Below are 20,530 nucleotides of genomic sequence, written 5' to 3'. Positions count from 1 at the left end.
ACATATTTCCTTGTTGTTCCCCTAGCGAATATTTTCCTCGTTAGAAGATCCTTGACATACACAAAGGAAGAAGTAAATTCAACAGATGAGTTTGTATCATCTACAAGTTTAGGAATAGAAATAATATTCTCTTTTCATATTTGGAGCAAAGGCAACATTTGACAAAGATAGTGGAAATGATGATGTTGGAAGAGAAATTTGAGCATTCCCAACATGTGTGATAGGATGAAAACTTCTGTCACCTGTAACTATATTACTTTTACCAAAGTAAGGAAAAAGATCATGTAACTTACCAGCATTTCCAATTACATGAGTAGCAGCACTTGAATCCAAATACCAGTCGCCGTGATCCTTTTATTTCATCGTCATCTTGGAGAGAGTAGCCATTAATATTTGTTGCACATCGGCTGGTGGGAGTTTGACATTTTGTTCAACTTCAGGTTTATTGCCTCTGTTTTGTGAGTTGAACCAATAATTCGCTTTCATGTGACCATTCTTGTTACATTAGAAACACATTGGCATTTTCTTTGTATTGTTCTGAAATCTTCTTGTAACACTCGGTGTTGGCAAAATACCTTGGCCATTTTGTCCAATATGCCTACAATTCATGCCTCCCTTTATATGACCTGCAGCAGCTTCAATAACTAAAACATTGTGAGCATTACCTTGGTTTGTTCCTCCTATCAGTTGTTTCATGTTCATTTCATGTTGAAGCAGTTTGCCCTAAAGTTCACTGAAAGTGGTCAAGATAGGCAAAACTTCAATAGTAGTGAAGGCATAAAAATCTGGGCTGAGACTGCTAAGAGTCTGTTGGACTTCTTCTTTGTCGGAAACAAGGTATCCAACAAATATCCAACAACTCCCAACTGATCACCTATCCCTTTAACACGTCCCAAATATTCCATAATCGACATTGATCCTTCGGAAAGACTCTGAAATTCCTTCTTCAAATATATAATACGTGCCTCTGAAATCTGAGAATAGGTTTCAGCAACTCTGACCTATAACTATCCTACTGTATAGTCATCAAAAAGAGAAATCAACACTTCTTGAGAGAGCGTTGATGTGATATATCCAACAAGACTTTGATCTCGCTTCATCCATGTTATAAATTGAGGATTACGAATTTCCTAAGTGGAAATTGTCTCCGCTCTCTCATTCTTAATCTCTTGTTGAATGAACTGTGGTTGGATTGGATTAGAATGGAACCATTAAGATGCCTGTATAGATCTTGACTCCCTATGAAAATGATGTTTTGAATTTTTTCAATCATGTTATCCCACATATCATAAACTTTATGAAGCATGGGCCCTTCTTTATCTCTCAGCATCTGCCAAATAGGCTCTGTAAACTGCAGAAAATATGTAACTTTATCCCACCATTCATCATCTAAAATATTTTTTTTAATTTCTGATGCCTTCACAATGTGATCACTCTGATAAAAGTCCCAATCATTGTCAGTCACCATAAGTGTTAATGCATGTTTCACCTGCTTTATTCTTTTTATCATTACAATAATAGATGCAAAACGAGTCTCTGCTACCTTCAACAATTTCAAATTAGAATGCCTATTAAATATAGCAAGAGCATTGTTGTGGTTTACAACCAAATTTCTTATGTTTCTGACATCATGCTCAAGCTCCTCAATCCATGAACACAACAAACCTGCATTTGGATCATCTTTTGATGGGTTGCAAATACTTTTAAGTGCTAAATTTATACTGTGTGCCACACAAGGAGTCCAAAATATGTTACTATATTTAGGATCACTTGCCAAATTCATCCCTGCTCGTTGGCAAACTGGAGCATTATCAGTAACAATTTGCACAACATTATCCTCACCCACTTCTTTGATGACTTCTATAAATAGCCTTTTAAATACTCAGCATCTTTATACTCCCCAGATGCATCAACAGATTTCAAGAAGATTGGTCCATCAAGCGAATAAGTAATAAAATTTATCAGTGACCGCCTTTGTATATCAGTCCACCCGTCAGAAACAATGGATACTCCATATTGTATCCATGAAAATTTCTTCTTCTCTAATAATTTTTCAATGTTTGCCTTCTCTTTTGCAAGAATTACTATGGTCAACTTCTCTGAACTCGGGGGTACATAACCACTCAAACTGCAATTAGCCAAACCTGTAACAACATCTTTCCAATAAGGATTTCTAGCTACATTAAAAGGAAGTGAACTTGCAAAAAAAAACCTTCTGATCCTTCTATCCATCTCTGCCCTTCCCATATTATTGAATGCTTGTGATAATGTTTTCCTTTTCTTTGAACCATCTTCACCTTGTTCAATAGCATAAAGAGGAACAGATACACTTGACTTGGCTGAAGATTTCTTCGCCTCAGCTGCATCCTGTTCTTTTTTTAATATTCGAATCTCCTCTTTGGTAACTTTTGGGCATGGTCAAATTCCAACGCCTGAGATATGCAAGAAATGTGCTTTGCAACATGTATAAGAGCCAGTGTAAGTCATATTACATAATTTGCAACAAAAAATTACATTACCACCACCACCTGGTCCTTTTCCTAGTTTGTTCACATAGCGCCAAAGAGGCTGAGATGGATTATCCTTCTCTATTGCAGTGGTATTAACACTACTACTGCTGCTCACTACATTTCCACTTCCACTTACAGGCATCGTTTCTTTTCCTTTATCAGCCATTACAACATGAAAAGCACCTAGCAAAAGAGCTGCAACACAGAACCAATAGAAACAGGGATCATTCCAAATAGGCGAAACCTCTCATGAAACGATATATCACACCAATATCAAATGGATTTGTTCCTAATTAGTACAAGACAATATCTGATGCAGATAACATGGTAATTGGACTCGTTCTCAATTAGCTTTAAGAAAAAACATGATGCAGAATTCTCTTTGTCTGACTTGTTGAGCATGCAATATAGTTGGACTTGTTCTCAATCATTACAAGACAACATGCAGCAAAGAATGTTCGGAAATAGGACTTCTTCTCAATCAGTATAGAACATGCAATACAGAATATGCAGAGTTCTTTTATCAATCTTGTTGTCGGCCTATCAAGATCATCACGTTCAAGAACATTGTAGACAAAAACACCACCCAAATCCTGTAAGATCATCGCCCCTGCCGTCTGTCGTCACCGGCGGTGAAGGCAGGGGCGGAGCCGATGAAAATGAACTAAAAAATGATAAAAACAAAAATATACCGCTGTCGCCGTTCGTCTGTCGTGGCCACCCCTGCCGGCCGTCGCACCTTGAGAGGAGAATGAAACCCTTAAAACGAAAACATGTTTTAAGGGTTTCGAACTTTCATTTTTTTTTTAACGTTAAAATGGTTTTAAATGATAAAATCTAAAAATCGTTAAAATTAAAAAAGGACACATTTGGACTCGATCAAAGTTGACCGTGTCCAAAAAAGGTCAAAAATCACCTCCGATGCGTTGACCGTACCCGGTATGGTCAACGCACACCACAGGCATACCCACCAGTGTGACATATATATATATATATATATATATATATATATATATATATATATATCCATCCCTTTCTCTATATAAAGGGACATTGGATCATTTTGTAGACAGTCAAAAAAGTTGAAATAAATGAAATGTTTTGTTAGTTTTCTTTTGTTCTTCTTGTTTGTTTGATCTTTGCATCAATTTTGGTTACTTTAAGCATAGTTTTAGCTTAGTTGTGAGTGCAGTAGGATTAAGATTCCTTAATCTTAATTCTTCTTGCATTAATTGGTATCAGAGCAAGGTTCTAAGAGGAGCAAAATTATGCCGTTAATGGAGGAACGAGTACAACAGATCTTAGCAAGGCATGTGCCTGTTTAGATTTGTAATGTTGCTGATATAAACAAGAAGTTAGATCTCACCATCGATCAAAGGTTTGATGAGTTCAGAGATGAGATCAGAGGAATGTTCTGCTCTATTTTGCAGAACACACAAAATCTTCCTAGACTTCCTTTGACGGTGGGCTGATCGTCGTCTTCTTCAACCCATGAGCAAGCAACCCCGCCAGTTCACCATCGAACAGCGGTGAACCCAGCCATGGTTGAGGATAAGCGTCCCGAGGAGTGGCGAAGGCTGGCCACTACGTCGTCATCTGGTAAAGGAACCGGGAGCTCATCCGGCAGCAGGGGAACAACCTCTGTTTCGTCTGCCTCTTGTGTAGGGAGGAAAGGGATTTCTCCGCCCGAGGTAGTCCCAGCCCCACCAATGGGTCTACTGTCCACCGGTGGGCAAGGAGTGGTTGATGTCGTGACCATTGAGGGAGCCAGAGAATCCAACGCCCCGCCTCCCACCGGTGGAGGCCCTAGGCCAGCCACTAGCAACAAGGGAACTTTGCCGCCCACGCGAGCCCCATTCTTCAATTCACCTGAAGGAGAGCAGGTGATTGCAGCTCTTCTCGAGCTGCCGACAATGAGTCCCGCCGTTGTTGTGGGAAGGTGTCTGGAGGAGAAGCGTTCACCGGCCTGCACAATTCCAGCCAGGAAAGACGTCGGAATCACCGCTTGTTGCTTGTGGGCAAAGTCACAAGGTGTCGCCCCCCAAACCAGCCCTGCCCTGGAATCGCTGCTGGCGGCCGACTGGAGGCGACATGTAGCGGCCTTCCGCCACCTTCCGCCCTCAGACGGATGGTTGGGCGGCGGTGGGCGCCCACCTTCCGCCCTCTGGCTTGCCCCTTCCGCCTCTGTTTGAGGCGGAAGGGGAGAAACTCGAGCGGCGCCTCGAGCTACGTTTGAGCCAGTCCCTTTGGGGGCCGGTTCAAGCCGAACCGGATTTTGGATCCGATTCGGATCCACATCGCCTGATTCATGAGTACAAGGGTTCGAATCTGGATCCAAACCAGTTCATTCCATCATTTAAGACTGAATCTGATTTGGGGATGACCATAGATCATATCCAAGCTCGCGTTCCTTCTCCAAAACCACCACCGAAGCAGCCACCTTGATCATCATCAGAAGATAATGAGCAGACCACCACTTTAGCATACGTAGGCGAGTGGTGGGACCTTTTTGTTCAGCAGAGCCAAACCTTGTCCAATCTCTCTAAGGTGAAGAACCATTTTGGCAGAATGAAAGATTTACACTCGTCAAGGACGACTCTTCTCCAACTAGGGGAGTCTGATGCAAGATGAAAGCATAACCAAATTTTGTAATTGGATCCAGTTAGAATTTTTAGTATTTGTAAATGGATGCAGATCCGCAGTCCATCCCTTTCTCTATATAAAGGGACGTTGGATCATTTTGTAGACAGTCAAAAAAAAAAAGTTGAAAGAAATGAAATGTTTTGTTAGTTTTCTTCTGTTCTTCTTGTTTGTTTGATCTTTGCTTGAGTTTTGGTTAGTTTAAACATAGTTTTAGCTTAGTTGTGAGTGCAGCAGGATTAAGATTCCTTAATCTTAATTCTTCTTGCGTCATATATATATATATATATATATATATATATATATATATATATATATATAAGACAGACAGATAGAGATGTTTCACTTAATATACAGCCTGCAGCCCCCTATGTAATAGTCATCAATCTTGACACTTCGCAGATAAGTTTGGTCACCATCTGGAAAATGTTAAAATGGAACATCTGAATGTGTTGGTCTATGTGTGTGCACATGTGTGTGTTTATATTTACATATAATTGTCATAAATATCAGTATCTTTCCAAAAAATGAATCAGAAAACAAAAAATATTGACAATGAAAAGAAAAGAGAGAAAAAAATAGAAATGTTTTGAAAAAAATGAAAATATCCCTGTTTTTGCATTTAAGGGAAATTGTTTATATTTTAAACTTGTTGAGGTTTATCATTATATTATAATATCAGTTCGAATTTTCTATCATGATTTTTAAGAACTCTCAAATACGTGCATATATATATATATATATATATATATATATATATATATATATCTGAGTAACAATCGGTTGCTCCCATCCCTTTAAAAATTTTATTTTTTCATAAATCATATGCATTTTAGTTCATCCAACGTTACAGTTATCACCTACATCTTTAATAGAAAACAAGCTTGGATCATGTAATTCTAGTAGAAGTATAGGTATTTTAGTATCAATGCACAGTTGGCAAACCCACGAATCAATGTCATTAAAGGCGTAAGCATCAAGGCATGAAGCGTACAGCTTGGAGATTGTATAACAAAAGAAAATGCCTTAAAGCATCCTATTCAGGTGCACTTGACATTAGGCATGCACTTCACCTCAATGAAGCACATGCTTCACCAAGGTTCATGTGCCTACCTGAGGCATACGCCTCAAGCACGATCTTCCTTTTTTCTGCCAAATGAAAATGGAACTGTTCATGAGGCTCTTTTCTTCTGCTGCATAACCCTCTTCTCCCCTCCATTTTGAGTATTCACATTTCTCATGAAGCAGGTGCCTAAGAGGCTCCCACTTTCTAAACAGGTTTAAACAGTTAAGTGTGTCACTTCTTTCTTCTATTTCCCACATTGCTTCTACCCTATGCTTTTTGAGTGAAAACTTCCGGTTTGAAGAAGCATGTTTAGATAACACTATAGCACAAGGAAAGCCTCTGCAACAAAAGGTCCTGCATCCCTATCCAAAAAATAAAAAGGTAAGACTAAGTCACATAGGCTCGGGTGCAAGTGCAAGTTTGGAAGGTATGACACCACGTTATATCTATACATACGAAATTTCATATATACATATATATATATATATATGTGTGTGGGTGTGTGTGTATCATGAAATTATATATAAGAATACAATCAAACATACAAGTCCAGGGACTTGTGAAGATACATCATTGCTACAAGCAGTTGTTTCCAAAATACTGGACTAACTACTAAAAGCAGAAAAACAAGAAAAAATGGAAACAGAAGTGAAAATTTTGTGATATTTTGAAAATATTACATTTTTAACAAAAGCTTGTTGTCATTTCTTTTGGAAAAAACATTTTTAATATACTTTAGTTCTTCAGGGGTTTCTTTAACATTTTACTAATTATTTGAATTTGTATAAATGTTTATGCAAGACGTTTAGTAGAAAACTTGGATTTTTTAAATTTTTTGTATTTGTTTAATTACATGAATTCTCAAGATTTCCCTGAGAAAAACAAACCTTATGATTAATTACCGATCAGAACAGATAAGAATTGAGAATGATATTGAATTATATTTCAAAATTCTGAAGATATATGACTGAACAAAATTTTTGAAGTTTCACAAATGATTACTTTTTCAAAAGTTTGATGTTTCATTAAACCTAGAGAATTGGATTTGGGTCCAACCCATGTCTGATCCAAGATGTATCCACGTATGTCCAAGTACCAGTGCCTTATACAGCATATTGACAAGGGTACTTGGACCTAAGTGGTGTAACAATGTTATTTAGGTCCTTAGGAAGGTAATCATGCAAGATATGAGCCAAAAGTTACCATCCATGGAAATTGCATGAAGGCTTGAAGCACTCACCAAGATCAGAAATTTGCCCTGCAACATAATCTCTGTTACCTAATAGTGGAGAAGAAGAAAGTGTATTCACCCAGTACTTGTTCCACAAGAGGTCCAGGAGATGGGAATCAAGGGAGGATTTGAAGTACGTTATATCCAGGGCGTAATACTGCAGAACACAAGGTAAATATCAGCAAAATTTTATCTTCAATAAATAAATAAAATAGGCATGAGATAAGCAACAACAGCTGCAGAAGCATAGGTATAAATTTGACAGTTCATGGAGAAAATTGAGTAACGTGTAGTGCTCAAAACATTAAACCAAGCCAAAATTACCTGCTTGCAGTGAACCCCAAAATCTTCAATTTTGTTCAGAGGAATTGTTTGATATTCAGAAACAGGCTCATCAGGAGGTTTGTAGCCCTGAGGGTATGTACGAAATGCACCAATCTCAACCTTCCCAGCAGATACAGTCCTTGTAGGATCTATGACCACTGCCAAGAAAGGTTCCTGGAATTGTTGATTGAGCATTTGAGTGGACACATCTATACCAGAAAGCCAGCACCCATATCCAGGATGAGAATGGTACCAACCAACCACATTCTCCAAGCGACCAGCCTGCAAGTTATGCAAAGAACAAAAGTAATGCTCATTCCATTTCCATCAATGCAGCAGCCAAACTGACAGAATTACATTCCAAGAAGTTTCTGTAAAAAGAGTATCTGTATTAGAATGCAACAACAAGCAGTAAGAAGCTGAGAGGTAGAACTGTTTGGAACAAAAAGAAAATTACATCGGGAAAGCATTCACAAAAAATACATAATCTCCCTGCTCTGTAGGAAATATGAGGAGGACCAATTATAGGAAATACAGAAGGCAGAAGTAGAGAGGTCTTCAACAAAATTAGTTACTTATTAATAATTCTCAAATGGCATGCCTAAGTATCCTCAATGTCATTCCTAAATTTGTTATAAAATGCTACAATTGCTGTTGTGTTTCTTACATGGCAAAGACAACTTTTATAATGGGCCATGTTTCATCTTTGTTCCCACTACCTCTGGTATCTCAGCAATCTAATCATCTGTGATGCCAGACCTGTTGATGTCACAGATAGAAAATATCCTCTTGGAGGGAATGCCACTCCAATACTTAATGTTGCAGCGGAGAAGAAGAGAGTGAGAGAGAGAAGCTGCCGTGAGATTGAACCGAAAGAAGCCTCATCACGATAACCCTTATCTCTCTTATAAAAGAGATTAAGGTAGAAAAGGGATTTACAAAATAACTCAATGGGAAATAAGGAAAATATTAAAGAGATCTTATAACTCTTTAATATTACAAGGAACCTCCTAAAACATAAAACTTTTCTTGTTCAACACTCCCCCTCAAGCTGGAGCATACATATTAAACATGCTCAGCTTGTCACAACATCTAGAGAAATCACCAATAGGAAGAGCTTTGGTGAAGATATCTGCAGCTTGATCTTCTGAAGGAACATGAACAGTGGCAATGGTTCCTGCTTGAACGAGATCCCCGAATGTAATGACAATCCACTTCAATATGTTTAGTTCTTTCATGGAAAACTGGATTGTTTGCAATGTGTGTGGTTGCTTGATTGTCACAATACATCTTCATGGGAAGTGTGATTGACGCACTTAGGTTGGATAGCATGGATCTAGCCCACGTCATTTCTGCTGTTGTTTGAGCCATAGCTCTGTATTCGGATTCTGCACTAGATCTTGACACCACACCTTGTTTTTTTCTTCTCCACGATATGAGATTGCCTCCCACAAATACACAAAATCCTGTGGTAGATTTTCTGTCTCTACTGAGCCAGCATAATCAGCATCACTATATGCTTCCACTTCCAAAGTCTTGCCTTTTGTGAACAAAAGGCCTTTACCAGGAGAAGATTTCAGATATTTAACCACCATCAAAGCAGCATCCCAATGAACTTTCCTTGGTTTTTCCATAAATTGACTTAGTTTTCCCACTGCAAAACTAATGTCTGGTATTGTCACGGTAACATAGAGAAGTTTTCCAATAAGGGATCTGTAAGATCTAGAATCCACTAATTCTGTTTGGTCATCATGAAGATGTATATGTGGATTCATAGGTAAATTTGCCGGTTTAGCTCCTAGCATCCCTGTGTCCTGCAATAAATCAAGAACATACTTCCGTTGAGAGAGAACAACACCCTCCCTATTGCGAGCAACTTCTATTCCCAAGAAGTATCGTAGAGGACCCAGATCTTTCGTCACAAAGTGTTTTTGAAGAAACAGCTTTGCATCAGAAATTTCTTGATCAAAATCACCCGTCAGGATAATATCATCAACATAAACCACGAGAACAGTTATACCTCTGGAAGCCTTCTTGATAAACAAGGAATGATCAAGAGGAGATCTCACAAAGCCACACCGTGAGACTACCTCGAAAAACTTGTGAAACCACGCACGAGGACTCTGTTTGAGTCCATAAATAGCTTTCTTCAGCTTGCACACTTTTCCACACTCCCCCTGTCGTTCAAATCCCGGTGGTTGTTGTATATAGACAATCTCATCAAGATCACCATACAAAAAGGCGTTTTTGACATCCAGTTGATACATGTGTCAGTCATGGTGGACAGCCACAGAAATAATAAGACAAATGGTTCCCAACCGAGCAACTGGAGAGAAGGTCTCAAAGACATCCACACCGTAGGTCTGCGTGTAGCCCTTAGCAACCAATCGAGCTTTGTATCGTTCCAAAGAACCATCAGAATTATACTTAACTGTGAATACCCACTTTGAGCCAACAATATCACATCGAAAAGGAAGATCAACAAGTTCCCAAGTGCCCCTCTGCACTAAGGCATCCATCTCATCTTGCATAGCCCGTCTCCATTGGGTGTCTAATAAGGCCTGCTGGTGACACGTAGGAACTGTATGAGCAGCCAAAGCATGAATGAATTGTTGCATATTTTTACCAACCCCATCAGTAGACACAAAATGAGATATAGGATGTAAAGTACATTGTCGTCTGCCTTTGCGAAGAGCAATAGGTAAGTCTTGACAAGGATCAGAATGAGTAGGGCTATGCACTTCAGATGTACTTACCTCCTGAGAAACGGTTGGCAAAGGATTATGAGAAGGGTCCTGTCGACGTGTGTAGACCAGCGGTGGATCACGAAACTTGGACACAACAGACGAAGGAGATTCAACAGGGAATGACTCCAAAGGAATAGGAGGAATAGGTAGTGGGTCTAGAGATCGTGGCATCTCAACAGATATAGGAGTGAGGCTATAATAAGGTTGAGACTCAAAGAATGTGACATCCGCACTGATATACTCTTTTTGAGTCAAGGGATCAAAGCATTTGTAGCCTTTATGGTTTCTGGAGTAGCCAATGAAAATGCATTTAATGGCTTGGGCTCCCAATTTGTCACGTGTGGGTCCAAGAATGTGAACAAAGCATGTGCAACCAAATACTTTGGGAGCCACTGGAAACAAGGATCTTTGTGGGTGCACAAGTTTAATGGGGATCTGGTTATCAATGGAGGATGAGGGTAAACGATTGGTTAAGTAGCAAGCAGTAAGAATAGCATCTCCCCAAAAATATGCAGGGAGATTAGTATGAAGCATAAGGGAACGAGCTACATTTAAAAGTTGACGATGTTTTCGCTCAACTATTCCATTTTGCTGGGAAATATGGGGACATGTAAACTGAGGAGAAATGCCATTATCTGAGTAGAACTTCATTAAGGTAGATGCCTTAAACTCAAAAGCATTATCAGTGCGAATGTTTTTAACCAGAATACCAAACTGGGTCTTTATTTCAATAATAAGGTTTTTGAGAGTACATACGACTTCAGACCTTTCCTTCAAAAGGAAAACCCAGGTGACTCGAGAATAATCATCTACGATGACAAGAAAATAACGAAATCTTGACCTACTAGCAACTCTGCTAGGACCCCACACATCAACATGAAGAAGATCAAATAGTCCACAACTAGACGTACTAAGACTCGATGAATAACTACTACGAGTGTATTTGCCAAGTTGACAAGCTTCACACTGGAACGACTCTGGTAAGGAGAGATGTGGAAGGAGATGACGGAGCTTGGAGACAGATGGATGACCAAGTCTGAGATGCCACTGGAACGAGGAGGACAACGATGTGATCGATGATGCTGCAATACCCACGAGATTCGACAGGAAGTAGATGCCCCCTTTCTCATAGCCTCCACCAATCGTCTTCCCAGTTGGCAAGTCCTGAAATGAACATAAACCAGGATCAAACGTAACACGACAATGTAAATCATTAACCAATTGTCCGACAGATAACAAATTTGTGGGAAACTTAAGAGCATATAACACATTGGGAATAGTCATAGATTGAGAGATCTTGATATCTCCATATCCCATAATGGGTGACAATCTACCATCTGCAAGTCTCACATGACGTATCTGAGGTAGTGAGTGTAGCACAGTAAACATAGAAGGCTTACTACAAAAGTGCCTCGATGCCCCTGAATCAATGATCCAAGTAGTACCTGTATCATGTGAGATAGTGTCAACAGCTGTCAATCATAACTGTGGAGGCCGATGGCTGAGTAGATCTGTGTGCTAAAAAGTCCTCACACTCTGACTTATTGATACTCACAGTCATTGTCTCAGGCTGAGAAGAAGATAAAGACCCATCTACTACTGATGACGCTGCTTGGGCCGCTCCAATAGAAGACTGTAAAGAGTTATTCCCCAGCTTTGATGTAACATTTCTGCCTAAGGATGGAGCTGCAGTAGGACGACCATGTTTATCCCAACATCTGTCTTCCAAATGACCTATTTTCCCACAATAAGTGCACTGAAATCTCCCCCGACCTCCTCCTGACCCACGGCCCATGCCTCTTCCCCTGAATAAACCGCGTCCACGTCCTCCTGAAGCTGCTAAGGCAGAGGCATGGATATCACTGGCAGGTGAAGAGAGGGTCACAGCAAGACGACTGAGCCTGTTGTAGGCTTCAGCTAGATCAGGGATTTCTGCTCCAGTCAGCATCTGAGCCTTTGCTACTGCATATTCAGAGGAGAGACCCTGTAGGAATTTCACAACCATAGACTGTTCACCATGGGTCTTATAACATGTTGGACATGGAGGACGTAATGCTTTAAGTCGCTCAGAGATGGACTTAAGGGAAGCGAAGTACTGAGCAAGACTTTGGTCACCCTGTTGCAGATTAAGTAGTTCCTCCTCTACCTGCAATATTTTGCTAATATTCCTGTCATTCGAGTAAGTCTGTTTCAAGAAATCCCACATTTGCTTAGCCGATGTGTAGTATGCAATAGTTGATGCAATTTGGGGTTGCACACTATTCATGATCCATGACATGACAATATTATTATCTCCCTTCCATGAACTACATTTTCCACTCTTTTCAACAGGTTCGTTTTCTTCTATAACATGCTCCTTTTGATGTTCAATCACAGACATCATAAACACACGAGACCAAATCTCATAGTTAGATCCATCTAACTTTACAGTAGAACCATACGAAAATGGATTTCCTCCACTTTTAACTTCATGAGAAAAATCAGATTTATTACTTTCAGCCATCATAAATCTGTCCACAAGAGATCAACCACCAATAGCAAGAGAATATATATATATATTTCTATTGAAAAAGAAACTGATCAACAAGAACAGACGTCCCACACGGCAACGTTAGGTGCGCAGAAACAATCAACCTGCTGTCCAACTGGTGACAGCAATACCACAACAAAGAAGACTGCAATCTGAAGACAGAAAAACGCTGCTATCAGTAAGCCCACAACTGAAAACGAATCCCCACTGTTTGTATTGTTTGCGCTAACCAACGACTTATCTATTTATGCATCTAATGCTGCTGTACCACAGTTTATCCTTCACAGATCATGAATAACGACAGCAAATAAGACCATCAACATAAACTTGCCATAGACGTCATAGATAGCAGTCCTCCACTTGGCTGCGTTGATCATATAACATATCAAATCATAGGCGATTAATCAGCGCAGACTCCCACACAGCTGCGATACTATATACACTTCTGAAAATCCACGGCTGGAGTCTATTCACGCATCTCTCCTAGCGTGAATAGACTCCTCCACACTGTTCTGTTGCTGGAAAACAGCAACTAGAACAGGCGAGAGGTGAAGGAGAAAGAAACGGAGGAAGTGGAAGAGATCAAGCCTGAAAGGAGACGGAGGATCGCCGACGGTGTGCGTCACGTCCGCGCGCCGGCTATGTGCTTCACGTCGCCAGTCACGTCCGTAGCTCTGATACCATGTTGCAGCGGAGAAGAAGAGAGTGAGAGAGAGAAGCTGCCGTGAGATTGAACCGAAAGAAGCCTCATTACGATAACCCTTATCTCTCTTATAAAAGAGATTAGGGTAGAAAAGGGATTTACAAAATAACTCAATGGGAAATAAGGAAAATATTAAAGAGATCTTATAACTCTTTAATATTACAAGGAACCTCCTAAAACATAAAACTTTTCTTGTTCAACACTTAAGAAATATGTTAAGAACCCAAGTCAGTCATCTCAATTTTTCCTTTTCAATATATTCTTAGTGCCCCCGATTCCTCCATGATCACTTCTATGGTTAGCATATCATCCATGTACAAAGTAGAATTATAATCCCTGCATTAGACTTTCCTACAAACAATGCAGTGTACAAAGTAGAATTATAATCCATGTACAAAGTAGAATTATAATCCCTGCATTAGACTTTCCTACAAACAATGCAGTGTCAGTATAAACATGATTCAAAACCACATTTAACCATTACTTGCTTAAATTTATTAAAACAAACCTTTGGTGCTTGTTTCAGCCTACATAGAGCTTTATGCAATAGAAGGACCTTACCTTTAGGCACCAACAATCTAGACATAGCTTCCATGCAAAGTTCTTCATTAGGATTACTAATTAAAAGGAATTTTTAACATCAAGTTGGAACATCTTCCATCCTTTTATAGAACCCATAGCAATGATGCATCTAATAGTTGTCATATGTGCTACAGGAGAAAAAGTTTCATCATAATCTATGTCATAGTCATATGTGCTACAGGAGCAAAAGCTTCATCATAATCTATATCATACTTTACATCTTTCAAGTAATTCATCGCTCTTACTTTTTACTTCAAGAGACACATTATAGGATATAGTTTTCTTTCCTAGTGGTAGATTTTGAATTAGCCATGTGTTTGCATTTTTATGGCTTCTAATTCCTTAAATATAGCTTCTTCCTGTACCATTTTGTCTCTAGCATCATTGTAGTTTGTGGGTTCAAAGCAAGACTACATACATTAAGCATGCCCTAAATTTAAGTGAGAAACTTTAACAAATCTATTAGGAATTCTAATAATCCTACTTGATCTTTGTATATTAGATTTATTTTGTTGATTATTCTGAGAATACTTTTCAATGGTACTTTGAAAGTTTTCCCTATCTCTCCTTGATTAGACAATTGGTTCATTTAGAGTTCTCTCAGTATTTGGTTCAATGCAAGTTTTTTCATTGTATTGTTTTTGGTCTATCCAATGTTCATTTTGGTTCATGCCTTCATTGCTATCATAGGCATCACTTAAGTATCATTATTGTTTTAGGAGAGAAGATTCAAGAAATTAGAAAAATGAATAATCTATTTCATCTTCATGATGTTTGCAATCGTTAGAACCATGTTCACTTACAATAAAAGAAGCATTCCTTGGGACATATAATTGATCATTTTCTATGCCATAAAACTCATATCCCTTTTGAGTATCTGAATATCCTAAGCATGGGAATGGAAAAGCTTTTGGGAAAAGTTTATTATCTCTTCCGTTAAGTATAAAAACTTGCATCCAAAAACTCTAAGAAGATTATAGTTGGATTGATACTTGAAAAGTCTTTTAAAAGGTGTCGTATTACTTGGGGTTTCGGTTGGCATTTTTTAATGAGGAAAGCCAAAATTAGCAAGGGCTTCAGCCCAAAAGTTTGTTTGGTATGTTTTTTGGGAGCAAAGTTCTAGTAGTTTCAATTATATGTTGATGCTTTCGTTCAGCTAAGTCATTCTGTTGAGGGGTCTTAGGACAAGGCTTTTTACGTATGATGTCATTAATGTCAAGGTAATTTTTGAAGTCATTTGATAAGTATCTCCTCTGAAATCCAATCTAGACACTTGAACACTAGTGCTAAATTGATTTTTAATAAGATTATGAAATGTCTTTAAGATTACAACCTGATGCTTATGCTTAAGAAAGTAGATCCAAGAATGTCCAGTCAAGTCATCTACAAGGATAACATAATAAGCAAAGCACCCTTTGACGCTACTAGTGCCAGACCCCAAACATCAAAACGGGTAATCAAAACGGGTCAACTCAAAAGACATAGGGGAAAAGAAAGTTCTTTTTCAAAAATAGACTTTTCATTTTCCCAAGAACATGATCTTTGCATTCAAAATCTTTTGTATGAAGGAGTTTCAATGTGGGGTAGAGCCTCTAATTAGATATACTAGGATGTCCTAGTATTTTGTGCCAAACATGTATATCCTTTTGTTGGACATAGCATGAGTTTCTGGGAATACAAAGAAATTCCATATAATAAAGATGTCTTTCCTATTTTAATATCCATTGATTTTCCAAACGAAAAAACTTGCACTTTTTTTCTTGTTATCTATGTTGTCAAGGTGCCCAAGTGCCGCATAGGTGAGCATAGGCAAAAAAGGAGACAGATTTTTTTTTTTTTTTGGGCATGCTAATACGTGAAGTTATTTTGATTAACTATTACTAATATTTGAAATGTGGAGAGTAGTAATATAACAAATAAAACTAACTTAAACAATCAGAAATTAATTGTTGACTTCATTGAATATGCACAATCAATAGAAGAAGTTTTACTTACTCATTAAATGCAATCTCATACAAGAACAAAAAAAAACTAAATCTAATCTCTAGAAGAAGGAATGTAAATCTGCAAGAAGGCTTTAATCCACAGTACTTTAAGAAAGACATAATATTAAAAAAAAATAACAATACATAATAGTCTACATATAAGCACACAACAGTAACAATACATATAAGTACGTAACCATACTAACATATACATATAACAGGTATCACAATGTTATATATCATATAACAGGCTAACAGTATATACATATAATAGGTTGATGCAATACCATGCAACAGGTATAACAGACTGTACGTAACAGTATATACATATAACACGTATACATATAACACGAATAACAAATTGTATTACAACACAATTTAACATAACAGTATATACACATAAGTTTATAACAAGTATAACAAATTAACAATACATATAACTATATGATATAAATAAGTACGTGACATAACCATACTAATGTATACATATAACAGGTATGAAGTATCATACTATTATATAATAGACTTAAGTGACTAATAGTATATACATAAAAGTACATAACAACATACAGATAACAGCATAATCAACATAACAATACATAATCAATACAAAATAAAGTACATAACAATATATACTCAATTAAAAACTTTAAAGGGAATATGACTTTTCACTTTCCCATGGATTAGGTGTGTTGGCACCTGGGTGCCAGCCTAGGAGCCAACACATATCCTGTGGCCTTAGTGGTGGACTTAGGCGACGGTTGTGGACTCACACTTAGTCCATGCCTAAGCAAGACCTTAACAACAAAGGTTGTTATTTGTAAACAAGGGTAAAAATGGAATTTCGTATGGTTGTAGAGGCAATTAGGAAATAAGTTATGTTCATGCATGAAACTATAAATTGTGAACCTGCATATATATATACACATATGTGTGTGTGTGTGTGTGTGTGTGTGTGTGTGTGTGTGTGCACGTGTGTGTTTGTGTGTGAACCCAAAAATTTGGCTTAGAAGAATCAAATTTCCAGGGTTGGAAGTGGTTACAATATACACACATACATACATACATACATATATATATATATCTCAGAAAAGGGGTTGGACTCACAGCTCACCACCTCTCCACTCTCAACCCAAGAAGACAGGTCAAGGGAGGAGGGAGTGAAATAAGAGATTGCTTGAAGGAATGTGCCATATGGAGAACTTGGCAAACATTGTTGTCCTAGAGAAAGCATATTCTTGTTGATAATTCAAAGGGGACAGAACTGAGTGACGGTTCAGAATCTACCAGTGATGAATATGAAGAGGATGAAATGGGATGGATGGCATTTCAGTTGGTTGAGAAGTCTGATAAAAAGGTTAAAAATCTGGACACCTAAAAGGCTTCAGGTTCTGGATCGAAGACCCCGTTTGTGGTTAGCCCGTCATTTCCTGTTCAAAAAGATGTGGAAATTCCTTTAGGGATGTGGGTGGAGTTGTGGCCATACATTCTGCATCAAACCAAGATGGTAATTTCTGTCGATTTGGGAACATTGAGTTTGCCACTACATTCGCCATCAAGAAGATTGCCCTCTAGGTCGTATTCTCCCACTCCAATCCCTTGCCAATTGAGCTGCTAACTGCAGTGTCAAGCATGTCACAACTGTGTTTGTGTTTGTTCAATCTGCTTGTTCAATCTGCCAGGGATTACGCCGCCTCCATATCACCAATGCCAAGAAATCAAGAGCACAACAGCAAAGGAGATACTGACCCATACCACAATCAAGCTGTTGGACCCAGGAGACCACAGTGGTACAGCATTATAGTGGTGCGGCCAGGGAAGCCTACATGGTTGGAATTCATGGAACCCCTAATGATGCAGTTCCTTATAACAGATGCTGCAAATAGGGAAGGGATCGCGGCGATAGAGTTTGCAATGGAGAAGGCGGTGACTATGGCAGTAATGGTGGTGCTGACAAGAGCGACAGCAACGGTGACAGTACGTTCGTTATGGCAGTGGCGTCATTGTAGGGGGAATAAGAGACCCTTAATGAAATGCTTGAGAAAATGCTAAATGAGATTGACGAGCAGGTTCACTAAACCCACACATTGAAATCATCAAGGATGAGAACAACACCAGAGGAATACATGTGATATGGCAGCCCTCAAACTGCTCACTTCCACAAGAACATGATAAGTTTGCGCCTAGAAGGACAGACCAATTTTTTAAGACATATCTGATTTGGAAGTCAAAGGTAACAAGGTGCCAAACTTCCCCTCTAAGGTCAATTGATTGCATTATTCTCCTCTTATATTTTTTTACAGACCTAAGGGGAAGGGTAGTTTTGCTGGATTTTTTGATGTATCATAGCATAAGTTGTCTGCTAACAGATTTGGACTCCTTAGAGAAGAAGTACAAAGACAAATCAATTGTTGATATTTCAGCTCGTTCTGCAAAAATTGATAAAGAAAGACCTAGAAGCCATCTGTCATGCAGTGTTGCATTATGAGATCATGCATCCAGCCATAAGTTACGGTGCAATGTATCCATAGAGAGAACTAGGAATAAGTTCCAAGCCATCCTTGGTTCTTATTGGGCTTAGTGGCAAGAATTTGGCAGAAATTTCTGATTAAGGTCATCAAAGGGATCTTGAGAATTTCGCGAAGGTAACCCTTCTATTTCATGGTGAAAAGAAGGCCTGAGATGAACACCAAACTCCATTAGTACTAGAAAGAGTGCATCATCCACCATTGCTTTTGCCACCACTGTAAATTTATGAACAAACAATGAAGATCGATATCCTGAATAATAGACTTTGTGTAACATCCTGCCACTCAGAATTTTCTGTAAAATGATGTGCATGCTCTTCTTGAGTGGGAGAAAAAATAATGTGCCAATCATGCAGGCTGTTAGATACTCTAGACAGTCTACTAGAGTCTTTCTGCAATATTAGAAAGTCTGAGTGTAGGTCTTTTAATATTATCTAATGTTGTTTGGACTAATATTGTAAATGATGTATCGCCGGCCCTAATCTCTTTAACTTTGAGATTAGGGTCACATTAATGAGAATCTTTTTGGCTTCTCTCTCTCTGGCCGTAACATGGTATCAAAGCCATCTCCAGCGACCACAGCCAAGTAAGTCCTCCGGCGACCTCCTTCCTCCTCCCTCTTCTCGTCGCCCATCTCTATTCCTTCTTATCTACCAACAAGGAGGCGGTAAGAGAATAGAGAAATGCGTGGAGAACGACCTAATCACGCTTATGTGGAAGGCGTGATCAGATCCTTAAGTGGATCTCGTGGGGATCTCGTGGTTGCTGTTTGGCGTGCGGAACAGCAGATCGTGTGGAGCAAAGTTGATCTGCTATTCCTGGATGGTGTTTAAGGCGTGTCTAAGTTTCACATGGATCATGTGGAGCAGGTTTGATTTGCTGTTCTTGGATGCAGTTTGGCATGTGGAGCAGAGTTGATCTGCCGATCGTGGAGGTTGTTTCAACCTTGTTCTTGACGTGGATGGTGCTCTACTAATTGTATGTAAGGCGACTGAAAGCAAAGCAGCAGCAGTCTGCAGTAATTAGCCGAAATCAGCAACAATCGTCTGAATTTTTATTCTCCTCGTTGCCTGGTGTGTGATCTTCGTATGATCTTCAAGGACAGTAGAGATATTTGTCTCTGTAGTGATTGACTGTTGCATCCTACATGTTGTGTGTTAGTTTTTTTTTTTTTATCTACTATGACTGACAATAATAGGTCCAAAGGTTCTAATGAATACAAAATGACTGGTAACTGGTTCGAATTATGATATCTAGTCTAAGGTGTTTATGATGTTTGTGGCTGGTCATAGGAAGAAATATATCCTTGAAGAAAATAAACCTACCAAGAAGGAAAGGGAAATATGTTGCATGGGATGAAGACAATAACATTATGATGTCATGGATTATTAATAGCATAGAGTCTCGTATAGCTCCAACAATTGCATACTATACCAAGGCTAAAGATATGTGGTCTTTCTTGAGGAAGACATATTCTCATGCTACCAATGTTATTAAGAACTTGCAATTGGAAGTAGAGTTATGTAACATACGGCAAGGTGATCAAGACCTGTCACAATATTTTGCTACATTGATTGTTGTGTATGAACGGTTAAAGGCTCTTCGTCCACCTTGCCAGCACTACTATGCATCACACATTGAAACTGGTATGGTAGCAAAGTTTTTATCTGGGTTATCTTCAGAA

General features: G+C 38.8%; 1 protein-coding gene across 2 annotated transcripts in view; it reads right to left on the bottom strand.

Moving 5' to 3' along the window:
- Nucleotides 1–20,530, bottom strand: part of LOC116252416 (COP9 signalosome complex subunit 5-like) — a 60,525-nt gene that overhangs the window by 21,554 nt on the left and 18,441 nt on the right. For both annotated transcript variants that reach the window (XM_031626661.2, XM_031626660.2), the window contains exons 3-4: nucleotides 7,772–8,053; nucleotides 7,457–7,604 (exon numbers count right to left, since the gene is read on the bottom strand). In XM_031626661.2, the coding sequence (XP_031482521.1) occupies nucleotides 7,457–7,604; nucleotides 7,772–8,053 (430 nt within the window). The remainder of the gene's footprint in view (nucleotides 1–7,456; nucleotides 7,605–7,771; nucleotides 8,054–20,530) is intronic.

Source organism: Nymphaea colorata, chromosome 4 (assembly GCF_008831285.2).
Source record: "Nymphaea colorata isolate Beijing-Zhang1983 chromosome 4, ASM883128v2, whole genome shotgun sequence".
Classification (NCBI taxonomy): domain Eukaryota; kingdom Viridiplantae; phylum Streptophyta; class Magnoliopsida; order Nymphaeales; family Nymphaeaceae; genus Nymphaea; species Nymphaea colorata.
This window is presented reverse-complemented; position numbering and strand designations above follow the sequence as displayed.